The following is a 13,263-nucleotide window of genomic DNA, read 5'->3' as shown; positions in this document are numbered from 1 at the left end:
ATCTGTATAATTTGTGGGTTAAGGTTGGTTAATCTGGCAGTATATCAGCTAATGCCCGATCATCTGTTTATGTATTCTGTCTTATTGTTCATTCATGTTGACATATGAGATACTGTGGCTGAATGGAAATAGTCATTATCAATTTATTTATCTTTAAAACAAAGTAGAATATTTGTCATAAATATACCACAACATGTTTCCCACAAGAAACCAACAGTTTTACACACGCACACACACACAGAGAGACAAATAACCAACATCAACAACATCAACAACATCAATGTATCCTCAGAGAAAACTAATTCACATCTTTGAAGTAAGGTTGACGACAAGTGTCTCAACATCCTGACAACAAACAGGGTGCGTCCGTCCCTTGACCAAATGTCTCAATTTCAGTCAACAATCTGTCTTGTATACATCCACGTGTCAAATCAACTGACAGTCAGCATTCTGTTGCAGCAGCAAGTTAAGTGCAAGTGTTGAACCCTGATTGGGGCCATAAATGGCTGGCTGCAACAAGGGGGCTGTGAAATAGCTTGTGGTCACTTGCACATCTATGCAAGTAGGGGCAGCAGCAGTCTTATTGCTACAATCAAAACATTTGGTCCTTCTCTCCGTGTCACATTTGGTACCGATGACTTCAAGTTTAAACCCAGAGGAATCCAGTACTGCCTTGTCGACGACAGTAGGGTTTCGTAGGGTTGTACGAAACACATAAGAGCGTAGAGTTGTGATAAGGGACATAAGATTGGAATGTGGATCTGGGTAGCTGAACACCAAGGATAGAAATGAGTTGAAGTGATTGTAGTGAGGTCACAGGCCCAAAGAAGACATTCACAAACAGGGCGCCTCTGGAGCAGCACATTGCGTTTCACTGGGGCATTGGGAGAACTAGCAGGGCTGGGAGAGAAAGGGACGTCGAGAGAAGGACAGAGCTCAGTCCTCCAGGCTGCGAAATGAGTTCTGCATGTCCTCTAGAAGCTGGGCGTAGTCCGCCTTGATCTTAGCCTCCCCGTCTTTCACTGGATCCTGAAACAAGAGTTGATCAGAAAAGGAGGGTTTGGAGTCGAGAGTTCCATTCAAATGAGCAGTTCAAACATCCCTGGATTGTGATGAGTTGGCATCAGAGGCTACCTTGAATTTCATGGAGCTGATCTTGTATAGGACCTCTCCCATGTGCTCGCGGATAATGGACCAGGTGATCTTGTTGTCACTTTGGGCTGTAGTTTCGACCGCGTGCCGGGCCATGTCGTAGAAGGCGATCATGTTGGACAGGATCCCCACGGTCTTGTAGAAGGGGCAGAACCTTCAGGGAGGGGAAAGGGGGAATGTTTGTCGTTCTGAATAATCCTTAAAGCAGCCTCTCTCAATCCTGGTTCTGACTAGGATTGAGAGAGGCTGCGTTTTTGCGGCACTTAACAGACAACAAACTGTTTGTCAAGGTCTACTGTTGAACACACAACGGTCACTCAGATGGATGATGGATACATACACACACACACACACATACATAATATATATATACATTATATATATATATATACATACATATACATTATATATATATACATTATATATATATATATATATATATATATATATATATATATATATATATATATATATATATATGGACAAAAACAGTAGTTGTATCCATCATCCATCTTCAAATGTTGCAATGCTCACCTGTCATAAGGAGTATAACCATTCTGTTGTAGGAAGTCATCTTTGATGAGTTTAGCAACCTCCAATGTAATCTTGTCAGTCTCTGCCAGAGATGCCTGTAATAAAGAAGGCAATAGTATTCCTACAAAACATACCAGTTTTGTCTCTCCACGGAATGTCTGATCGAGCCGTATGGTTAGGACAGTAGGTAACTACACGAATCAGCCACGAATCAGCTGACGGGAACAAGATTATCTGAAGAAAACATTACCATTGTGGCCATACTTTAAATGGAAGATGTGCTCCGAAGATCCAAAATGTAGCAATTCCGCTCCAGTTTCACTTACTGATAGTAATTCTCTTGTTCTCAGTTCCTAATTTAATTTCCGTGACACCTCATCAAAAAAGTATACATTTGTTCCAGGTAGAAATAATAAATATTTTCAGTAGCCTATCATTTTTTATTATTATTAAGACATGACACACAAAAAAATTACTTTCCTTTAAATCACAACAACATTCAACTGAGTATCCAGTTGAGACATGCTTTGTAAGAATATTTTCAAAGGTATAAAAGAGTCGACAAAAAGTAAGACCGTCGGCGAGTGTATTTACTCTGACGGGATCGAGGCCGTGTCTGTAATACATGCACGGCAAAACTCGTACATTTCGATAAACCTTTGCAAAAGTGTTTCTTTTTATGATGTAGGCTAATTATAACAGACTAAAGTATTCGATGAGAGTTTAAATGGGCATCATTCAAAGTATGCAATGTTAAATTGCGGAAATGTTCGTTTTTCTCAACGTAAAGGACTATTTCCCATCATGCTTTTCACGTGTACGCAGACAAAATAACAAGCTGTCTATTACTGGATATACTAACATACGTTACATGTTTATCACTTTAAACAAGTTGTAGCGTACTTTTCAAGTAGCCTACTGGCGTGGGTATCCTGAATAACACCATGTAGAACCATCAAATGCAATGTCATGGCCGAGAATCGGTCAGTAGAGGCTTTCCAACATGTATTTATGAACTCTGGTTTCTCTTCAATCGTATAAGCCTTTCGCCTTTTACTAAAGACTTCCGTGGGGAGGAACATTACGAGTATCAAACAATTTTTTGATGCCCAGCCAACGCAGGGCCACATAATGTGTTTAATTTAAATCTGTATGAGTATAACGTCGGTTATATGGTATTGACGTACAAATGCGTCTTGCACTGGTGTAAGGAGTTTGGGTAATGAACTATCGTATATATCATGGAGAAGTTTGTATGTCGTCTAAATCGAAGGGTTGGAAGGGCGAGTTTACGAAGTCTCGTTTCATAATTCATGTTTTTAAGTGCAGGTATTTGTTTTGTTGCACGGCGTTGGACTTTTTCTATCTCTGTTCTGTCAACCAAGACCTAAACAATCGATTTTTACAGCCCAATTTACCAATGCTTTCACACTGTGTGTCAGAACAGATATCATGTTCAAAACCTAACTTGTTGGTTGAAGTCAAAGTGAACATCCCCTGTATTTTATTCCATTGCTACTTAAAAACAGCTGGTTGAAGTTATGCAATACATCACAGCTGATTCCCATATAGGAAACACTCAGGTTGAGGTTCTTTCAATCGCATGACCGTATGGTATATGAAGAGGACCTCTTTGGGCTGATCTTGTGTGGAAAAATAATAATATAGAGCAACACAAAGAAAGTAAGAATAATGTCTGCACGAGGGAGAGGAAGACAAGTACCAGGACAAGGGAGAGGAAGACAAGCACCAGGACCAGGGAGAGGAAGACAAGCACCAGGACCAGGGAGAGGAATACAAGCACCAGGACCAGGGAGAGGAATACAAGCACCAGGACCAGGGAGAGGAAGGCAAGCACCAGGACCAGGGAGAGGAAGGCAAGCACCAGGACAAGGGAGAGGAGTTAGAATGTGTGGTGGCGCTCAGAGAAGGACCAGAGCTAGGGTAGCTGACAAAATACTGTAAATGACACCTATATTGCATATTTTTGTTAACTTGCAGTAATGTCCTGTTGCAAATGAAGCCTTTACTGCAGCAATTCTCTGTCTTCTTTTTTCATAAACAATACATTCTATAATGCTACTCTGAGATGAGTCATTCATTTTTTTTTTTACTGAATATCTGCAGCAAAAGAAACAAAATGCTGCATTTACTAAACCCAACAAAACAAAAATGTAAAGGCTTCAAAAAACTGCAGTGCAACACACAATCTATGACCAATATACTGTGAAACCTGACAAATAAAAGAATGCAGTTTCTGTAGTTCCATCTAATGTTAGTGTTTTTATGACATTGTGCTATGATTGACTAAATGTTCCAGTTGAAAGGGAACATGTGAGTGTTTTGGTAGACAGTGTATTATTATTGTTATATTATTGTTAGTGTATGATTGTGTTATGAAAATTAGTGTTTGAGATTAGTGTACGATTTTGAGCATGAAATTAAACAATGATGTGTTGCAGGTGTGTTGATGCGTTAAAAGTTGAGGAAAATTGTTAGAAGTATTGTCATGGCGATCGTAAAAAACTGTAAATTGAGGAGGAATATCTGGGGCAATACCGACAACAGGTGGCAGAGGGCTGTACCTTACATAGCCTACTAACTATTAGCCTACATGCGCCACCCCCGCCCTGGTCTCATCTCCCGGATACCTGACAACGTACCCAAATGTTGACAGGTATGGTAATCTCACATCAAACTTTTGATTTGAGAGCCCTGAAAGTAGCCAGGGAAAATGTATACTGTAAACAGTCCAATAGAACAAAGTGACATGTCAAGACCAGAGATGCCTGTAATAAAGAAGACAAGAGGATTCCTACCAAGAATACCGGTTTTGTCTTAAACTCTCCACATACCTCACCTTCATTGAGATCGGGGTTGACAAATACGGACAACATCCAAAAGAATGCAAATCGCGACCCCCACCGCCACGCAACAAAACGATATTTCGAAACCTGGCCTCACCTTGCCGACCAACTGGACGATCTCAGCCAGGTCCTCCTCTTCCTGCAGGATCTCCTTGGCCTTGGTGCGCAGCGGCACAAACTCAGGGAAGTGCTTGTCGTAGTACTCGTCCAGAGCGCGGGTGTACTTGCTGTAGCTGATCAGCCAGTTGACAGAGGGGAAGTGCTTCCGCTGGGCCAGCTTCTTGTCGAGACCCCAAAACACCTGAAGGAAGGGTGCAAAAAGAAAGAGCCCGTTAGGAATAGTGTCATAGTTGACAGCTCTCCCAAATAATTGAATGCCGCTCTGAGGCCATTATATTTTTTTACCTGGACAATACCCAACGTGGCTGAGGTGACAGGGTCTGAGAAGTCTCCACCAGGGGGCGACACACTGGGACAGAATAATAACATGACCTTACGTTCCAGTCGTTTGAGAATAGTTTGCGAGATCTGATGAAATCAGAACCGGTTACCATACCTGTCCTATTATGGCCGCAGTGCTTATGCAAATCAGTTATACTAGATGACAGGATGCTATTTACACAGGAAGAGGTTTGGAGAGCGCTGATTGTAGGTTAACAATGACCCCTGCTGGAAGATAGGTGTACTACTCACGCTCCCACAATGCTGACGCTGCCCTCTCTTTCTGGGTTCCCCAGGCACTTGACTCTCCCGGCACGTTCGTAGAAAGAGGCCAGTCGGGCTCCCAGATAGGCAGGATATCCACTGTCTGTCAACAGCATCCCACAGAAGTGTGATCAGTCCAAACTGAGTCGAGTAACACGACCGACTAGATTTCGAAGGGTCACCATTCGCCGGCACCGGCTCGGTGGACTCACCAGCGGGCATCTCAGCCAATCGCCCTGAGATCTCTCGAAGGGCCTCAGCCCATCGTGAGGTGGAGTCAGCCATCATGCTCACATTGTAGCCCATGTCTCTGAAGTACTCGGACAGGGTGATCCCTAAAACGCAGAATGGAAAGTCCGAGGTGTCACAAAAAGAGTAGGAGTCGTCGTCTCGGCCGTGCTATGTCTTCCCAGCTGAAATGACCTGTTACACTTTGAAACAGTTTGACAGGCTGACAGATACCTGTGTATATGGAGGCCTCCCTGGCAGCCACAGGCATGTTGGAGGTGTTGGCCACTAAGGCTGTTCTTTTCATTATACTCTCAACCTTTCCATCCACTTCCATAGTAAGCTGCCGGATGGAGGGGAGCACAGTAGATTAGATGTAACAAAGGCTGAACATCCTGGTCAATTCTTCATTAAATTGGTATTACATTCTAGCCTGGCTGCCAGCTCAATTTAGCCCCACCCACAAAAAAAAAAGTTGGGTCTGGGGAAGCCCAGTTGGGGAAAAACTATGTCCGAACCGGAGCTGCAATGAAATTGTCAGGGCGGGCTTTATACGATGATGGACAGATGATCAACTGTAACATAATCAACCACGTCACCAAAGAGCACTGGGGTTGAATTTGTTTTCAACAAACAAAATATTACAGTGCTCTGATTTGTTGTAGGTCTATCCAATTGAGCGAAGAGGCATTTATTGTACGAGTTCGGTTGAAACACACCTCAGACTCACAGCCCAACCGAAAGTTAACAGACTCATATTCTGACTAAAATTAGCGTCAGGCTAATTATATTCCTTTAACACCCACATACTGGTCAAATATGTTAGGTATAAATGTATATCGTATTTAACAATGATAAGTAATAATAATTATGTTCAATTAAATCAATTTCCCAAGAGCCACCAACCTCAGGGAAATCTCGCAGTACTTCAGACATCTCATTGCCTCGCTCCCCACAGCCCACGTAGACGATGACGTCACTGTTGGAGTACTTGGACAGGGACTGAGAGATCACAGTCTTCCCACAGCCAAAGGCTCCGGGGATAGCAGTGGTTCCTCCCTGGACACAGCTGTGTACCAAGACAACCATACCAAAACAATGGTTTCTACAGTTTTTAGGATAAACATTGCTAATTCAAAAAGAAAATCCTAGCTAGTATGATGGTTTGAATACAATAACTGTGAAAGGAGGAGGTGTTAAAGAAGAACATTTTGGAGTAATGAGAAGTATATTCACGGGAAAAGGGCGTCCAGAACTCTCTGGCCAGTAAGCAGAGGATGATTGGCAGGTAACTTCTCTGTGACAGGACGAATTTGTCGCACAGGCCAAACTTGCATCATGGTGAACTTGTCCTTTACTCCTTCAAACTCCAGTTCCAGCACTACATCCTGACATACAAACCCATAAAAAGTGCAATTAATCTGACACTATAACACTATCAAACCTGCCTATTCTTTAGGGTCAGCTTTAATCTATGAAATATGAATGTCTGAAATATGTCTGAGTAAACCACTTACAGAAACATCGTAATTTCCAGGTGGGGCCAGGTAAGTGACCGTGCCTCTGTTCCGTGGTGGAAGCATGAGCTTGTGCTTGATCAGGGAGTTCTCAAACACCATGCCATAAATGTCCCCTCCGGTAATGTGACTCCCAACCTGATAGGAAAAAAGTATGGATGCTATAATGTAGATACTTCTTTTTCAAATAAAACCCTATATACAGACCCGCCGTACACAACACATAGGCCTAAATCAAGTTTGTCTTACTCTGAGGCTCTGTCCAGGAGAAAACTCCCATTTAAGGTCTCTGTTAAGGGCTCCAATGTTAACCCCTCTGGGAATGTAGATACTCTGAGTGAGGTCATTGATGTCCTTCAGCGGGCGCTGAATACCGTCAAAGATGGAACCCATAATTCCCGGCCCCAACTCTACAGAAAGAGGTTTTCCTGTCCTGAGGACAGGGTCTCCGACAGACACACCAGCTGACGCAGAAGTTCAGGGAAATATCATGAAACAATACTAGATGAAATACCAAGGAGGGAGGAGAAGTCTGTCAAGTGGAGGTGGATATGAGACTGAGAAGTACGCACTCTAAATCTTAAACAAGTACAGAGACCGTCCAAGAAATGTGGGGTCGACGCTATTCCCGATATGACAGTTACATTTTCTTGACATTCTTTTTTGTTTTCTCATGGGGACAAATTCCCTTTGGGAAACAGCGCAATCATGTACAGTATGGGTGCCATTTTGAAAAGATACAAGTCTCTTCGTAGACTTGAATGGTGGCCATGTCTCCCTCTAAACGGATGATTTCTCCCACCAGCTCACTGTGACCAACACGGACCAGCTCATACATGGCCGCTCCTGCCATGGCCGTTGCTGTAACCACTGTGGGGTGAGAGTTCAAATAATAAGTAGGAATAAATGAACGAAAGTGATTTTCTCATCGAAACAACATGTTATAGAGGCATATAAGAAAACTGTACTACAGATTGACATAACGTATAACATAACATGACTGCTAGACAACTGACAACTGACAACTGACCTGGACCTGAAACCCCATGGACATATCCAAACTCGCTCTCCCGCTCCTCATCACGGATCTTAGGAAGCTTGGAAGTATCCATCTTCAACTTGTGTGACCTTTAAAATACAGAGATAAAGAAAGAGAGGATTATCTAATAAGATAGAAATACATTGATACTGCAAGTTCAATCTCTGTCAGACCAAGCTGACATATTGAAAACCCAGACAGGCATGCTTTAGCGAGTTAAAGAAACACAAGATTGAGAAAAACTATTGGCCTATCTTTGCACAGCCATATGACTTTAACTAGTCTATGCACCACAAGTGAATTTAGAAAAATGTAGTCATGTGTATAGACAAAGAGCTTGCCAGGACTATCCATCTGTCTACACACATACATTAACATAGCCTTAAAATCTACAGGTAGCTTGCTCTTGCTGTCATAATATCCCATACATTTCCGCAATTTACACACTTTGAATGACGCCCTTTAAACTCACGTATAAGGCACAAAAGCCAGCTTCAACTAGCTATATTGTATTTTACCCACCCAAGGGATAAATAGCTAGAACATAAGTTGCAGGCAATGAGTTTGAGTTAGCCACTAATTTACAACAGCTAGCAAGCCTTGCCCTGGCTAACCAGTAAGCTGCTTTTGGTTTAAGTCCACACATGAAGAAGACTAGTTATCATTGTTAGCGAGCTAGTACGATACAGTATTGCGCTGCAGTCTGTGACAAACGCTGAATAATGTTAGTCAAATGTAGCCTAAGTCATGTACCTACCTCTGGAATGCAAATGCGCTGCGTGAATTGCAACTCCGAACGTCTTATCGAGTCGTGTGGTTAGGACAGAAGCGAGGTTAACTACACGGATCAACTGACGGGAACAAGATTATCTGAAGAAAACATAACCCCTGTGGCCCCTATACTTTTAATGGAAGCGATGTGCTCCGAAGATCCAAAATGGAGCAAATCCGGTCCCGTTTCACTTCCTGATAGTAATGCTCTTGTTCTCATTTCCTAATTTAATTTCCGACACCTCTTCGAAAAATGTATACATTTGTTCAAGTTTTCAGTAGGCTAGTCAATTTTTATGACTAATGACCGGTGACATTACACAGAACATTACAATTTCCTTTTTAATCACAACCAACATTCAATTGGGTGTCCAGTTGGGACATGTTTAATTAAGAATATCTTTCACAGGTTGAAATAGGACGACAAAAACAAAGGCCGGCGATTGTGAACACCAGAGCCATAGAAAGTCTTTTTCTATAGATCTGGTATCTCCATCGGGGTCGGGGCCATGTATGCACAGCAAAACTCGTAGCCTAGGCCAACAATCGATAAACCTTTGCAAAAGTGTTTATTTTCATCACGTAGGCTAATTATAACAGAATAAAGTATTCATAAGAGTTTAAAGGGGATCATTCAAAGTATGTAAATTGTGGAAATGTTTTGTTTTTCTCAACGTAAATAACTATTTCCCATCATCCTTTTCGCGTGTATGCAGACCAAATAAAAAGCCGTCTATTAGGCCTACTGGATATACCAACATACGTTACATGTCTGTCACTTCAAACACGTTTTAGCGTACTTTTCAAGTATGCCTACTAGCGTCGGTATCCTGAAAAACACAATGTTGAACCATCAAATACAATGTCTAAGCCAAGAATTGCTAAGTAGAGGCTTTGAACAAGGCAAGGTAACCGAGCTGACATGGCATGCAGATGCTTTTAACCGGGAAATGATAGAATTAATGGCAGAAGGCCCATTAAGGCCAATTAAATGATTATAAGTACAGGTCAAATGAAAAGCTATTATTGGAGGATTTATAAGGCCCAAGTGGTGCGCTAATGCTGTATCTGAAGTCTCTTTCCAGAAATTCAACCTTGGTCATAATTATTGCCACTACGAGTAGTCCCACAGTGGGCTTTCCTCAAAACGCGTTGTTTCCTCGTCTGTAGATTAAAATGCTAAATGAGGAGGAGAGAGGCGGCACCATGCACTATTTTTTACAGTGGATGTATCGCAATGGCTCGTAGACCCGTTGCTGTAAAATGCCTCAAATTTGCCCATTCTCATCTGATAACCCTGTTTTGCAGAGCTGCACACTCAGTCATTTCAATGTGGGGAAAGGTGGATCTCGCGCGCGCCATAACACCAACAGCAGAACGTTATCCACATAACAACGAAGCATACAACACTGCGTTACATAATGTGTATTCACACACATACCCGATGCTATCTACCTTTACATTAGCGACAGTACATCAACTGATAGCTGCAGAGCTAATGTTACTGCCAGATTCTAAGGGTAGCAGCTAGGTAACCAGGGGCGTCGTTAGACCCTTTTTACTGGGGTACGTGCCCCAGTATAAATCTGCTGTGCCCCAGTAAAATCTAAAGTTTGAGTTTTAACAATTTACTTTATTAGTCAGTGCATTAATTTAGGTTGATAAGAACAGTAAGAAAACATTACAAAAAAGTTTCTAAATTATATGCCTACCATACATCTTATTTTTACTAAAACATAAAAACAATATTACATGAAGCAAAACATTTTTTTTACGCTTGCATTAACTATAGATGTCCCTGCCAAAGCTGATTTGCCTCCCTGAACTGGTGTATAGTGGGTTAAGCAAGGTGAGTTTCTATAGCCTAGTAGTGCATTGTGTGCAGCACGCTTGGAAAAAAAAGGGATATGAATAGGGGCCTGTGCCCCAGTACAGTTTTATGTCTAACAATGCCACTGTAGGTAACCATAAGCAACAAAATGATATAGCGTTAGTTGACTTACTTGTCCGAGGTTTGTAGCTGGACTGATCCTAAATTTAATTTCAGAAGGTCAGCAAGGCAACTTTGGATTGGCTCAAGTTAAGGAAACAGTGGTGGCTGAAATGTTTGGCGCAGACATTCGGCAAAGACACACTTTGAGAGGTTGTGTAGGCGCATTTCCAGCAAAAATAAAATTAAGATAGGCTAATCGTTGTGCAGAGGCTCCTTGTGACGTCACAAGAAGCAGATTTTCAAACAGAACGTTTCAGCCTTCATTTTCTCAAAGGCAGAGAAGAACACCCAGGGCTTGGTTTACACCTATCGAAAATTCTAGCCACTGGGGTACCAAAGGCAGGCTAGGGGAACTCATATTAATGTTAAATAACCTCCTAAAGTGAAGTTTTCATGTCATGTGACCTTTAAATAGACCCAAAAAGTCGAGGAGGACAGCCTATAAAAGAGGCAGCAATTCCCCATTGATCTGTCGCATCAGAATTTTGATTTGGGTCACGAAAGTCTTGACATTTGAGTGAGAATGTCGCCTGGTACAGATCGCATAGTCGGGCGGCAGCCATGTCTTCACGTCATGTCACCAAGTTCATAATTGTACAGTTTTACAGTCAATTCTACATCTAAAAAGTCGAGCAGGGCAGCTTTCAAGAGATTAGGGAATTCTGCTTTTAGCCAGCTGGTCCGATTATTTTTGTGATTTCTTTAAAACTGGCAATCTGAGTGAGACTGCGTCCCCGTTTTGACGTTAGCATCAGTCAGACTTGGGTTGCTCACTGGCAGTGAGCACAATGTTTTATTTCACTCCATTCTACACCAGAAACGTCTGGGAGGACTGCCTATTGTAGATACGAGCCTGCTAGCCAGCATCTCGGATTTCCCAACCAAACTTGTTTCATTCGTCATTTGCCTGAGAAAGCAACCTCCGTTAGCCAGGCTAGTTTTGCCCAATCACTTGGTCAGGCTATTCAACAGTATGTGAAACGTAAATGTAAGTGCCTCAAAAAGTTAATGTCAAGCCCTGCAATCCAGTGGCCAGAGATATATGATGTCCTGATTGACACTTCAAGTGTAATAGACCCGGGAGAAGTTTGTCTTTTGCAACCGACATGCGCAGTTGAGCCTGCTTGACAGTCGTGTGATGTAGGGTGATTAACTAGGGTCTATTAACTAACTGATATGACGTGCTTTGCTGCGCCGTAACTGCAATCGATGGAATAGTCCACAGTAGTATCGGGTGGGAAGGGAAGCCTGCGTTGACACAAATAGAATAAACGCTCTGTTGGTATCTTTGTTGATACTTTTGGGGAAGGTTATGACTTTTAATCGATTTAAAAAAAAATATTATTATAGTTATTATTGATCATATAATATTTTTATGGAGTCTTTCAACCAGGTGGTTGCCTACTTTGCCTAATGGGTTAGTCCGCCCCTGGCTACATTTGACTAACATTATTCAGCGTTTGACACAGACTGTTTTGTTAACTTTATAAAAGAGTTGTTATTTGTGTTGGAATTAAAGCCATTTTAGCAGAAACGTGTTGTCCGCTTTCTATCAAAAATAATTGGGTGCTAGGCAACACCTGAAACACACCGTGAGAAGACTTGAGAGCTAGCTGAGCCTACCATTTATTTTCATTTACAGAATGTAATTTCATTTACAAAATGAAAATAGCTAAAAATGCCATATAATAAACAACTTACGAACCTCGACCGTTCGGTCATATGGAAATATCAAACTGAAGCTTGAACGTATCAACCGAGCGACAGCGTTATCAAACCTCGACTTATCAAAGCCGAGGTTTGATATTTCCTGGCAGGACTGATGGACACTGAGGTTTTCCAACATTAGCAGTAACTGTAACGGGAAGGTTGAGGCTAGCCAGGTGAATGGGCACTGTGTAAAAAGTGCTAACAAGAGGATGAATATGATAACATATAGACGGCGGGATCATAAATAATGAAGTGACCTAGGAAATAACTGTGCCTTTAAGCCCTTAGACTTCCAACCAACCCCCCAGCCCATTCCAGATGCCATCTGTCATCATAGGCATTGGGTACAGAGATTAGGGTGGTGAGAATGGTTCACACACTTAGCATTAGATAATAGTACCTGAATCCAGCCAACAAATAAAAATGGACACATGCCAGAAATTTGTAAGGACACCCGCCCAAATTACAATAAATTCATGAAAAATAAACAAATGCTGTTACAATAGACAAACAAAAATGTATAACACGATAGGCTATTTATTTACCGTCACATGGTCAAAGCGTCTCATTAATGGTACTACAAAATTGTCTGTTTTTCACACATTCAAGACAGATTAATATAGAAATCATCCAGTGCAGTTTATTAAACATAAAAGAGTAATGTCAATAGTAATTACGTTTGACTATCATGACATATGACGCTTGTCTTCTGTTGTTTACTGTCAAATTGTTTAACGATGTAGAGGA

General features: G+C 41.7%; 1 protein-coding gene and 1 non-coding gene across 2 annotated transcripts; one reads left to right on the top strand and one right to left on the bottom strand.

Moving 5' to 3' along the window:
* Nucleotides 1-127: 127 nt before the first annotated feature.
* On the bottom strand, nucleotides 128-8,935 carry LOC146246045 (V-type proton ATPase catalytic subunit A). Its single transcript, XM_084683845.1, has 15 exons — nucleotides 8,800-8,935; nucleotides 8,034-8,131; nucleotides 7,745-7,873; nucleotides 7,253-7,467; nucleotides 7,004-7,141; nucleotides 6,723-6,874; nucleotides 6,393-6,555; nucleotides 5,721-5,829; nucleotides 5,471-5,593; nucleotides 5,247-5,361; nucleotides 4,959-5,022; nucleotides 4,651-4,854; nucleotides 1,687-1,781; nucleotides 1,135-1,306; nucleotides 128-1,029 (listed from the first exon to the last, which is right to left on the bottom strand). Exons 2-15 carry the CDS (start codon nucleotides 8,113-8,115, stop codon nucleotides 937-939), a joined length of 1,854 nt encoding a protein of 617 aa, XP_084539971.1. The 5' UTR covers nucleotides 8,116-8,131; nucleotides 8,800-8,935; the 3' UTR covers nucleotides 128-936.
* On the top strand, nucleotides 2,700-2,812 carry LOC146246046 (U5 spliceosomal RNA). Its single transcript, XR_014735322.1, has one exon. It is a non-coding gene; the product is annotated as a U5 spliceosomal RNA (small nuclear RNA).
* Nucleotides 8,936-13,263: the final 4,328 nt, after the last annotated feature.

Source organism: Hypomesus nipponensis, chromosome 20, assembly GCF_054491055.1.
Source record: "Hypomesus nipponensis isolate SF chromosome 20, ASM5449105v1, whole genome shotgun sequence".
Lineage (NCBI taxonomy): Eukaryota > Metazoa > Chordata > Actinopteri > Osmeriformes > Osmeridae > Hypomesus > Hypomesus nipponensis.
Note: the sequence above shows the minus strand (reverse complement) of the source record. Positions and strands in the feature narration are given on the sequence as shown.

Coding starts and splice junctions, on each gene's coding strand:
- LOC146246045 (XM_084683845.1), bottom strand. CDS start 8,115: ATGGATACTTCCAAGCTTCCTAAGATCCGTGATGAGGAGCGGGAGAGC. Junction 7,874..8,033: donor CCATGGGGTTTCAGGTCCAG/GTCAGTTGTCAG, acceptor CTCACCCCACAG/TGGTTACAGCAACGGCCATG. Junction 7,142..7,252: donor CTCCTGGACAGAGCCTCAGA/GTAAGACAAACT, acceptor TTTTCCTATCAG/GTTGGGAGTCACATTACCGG.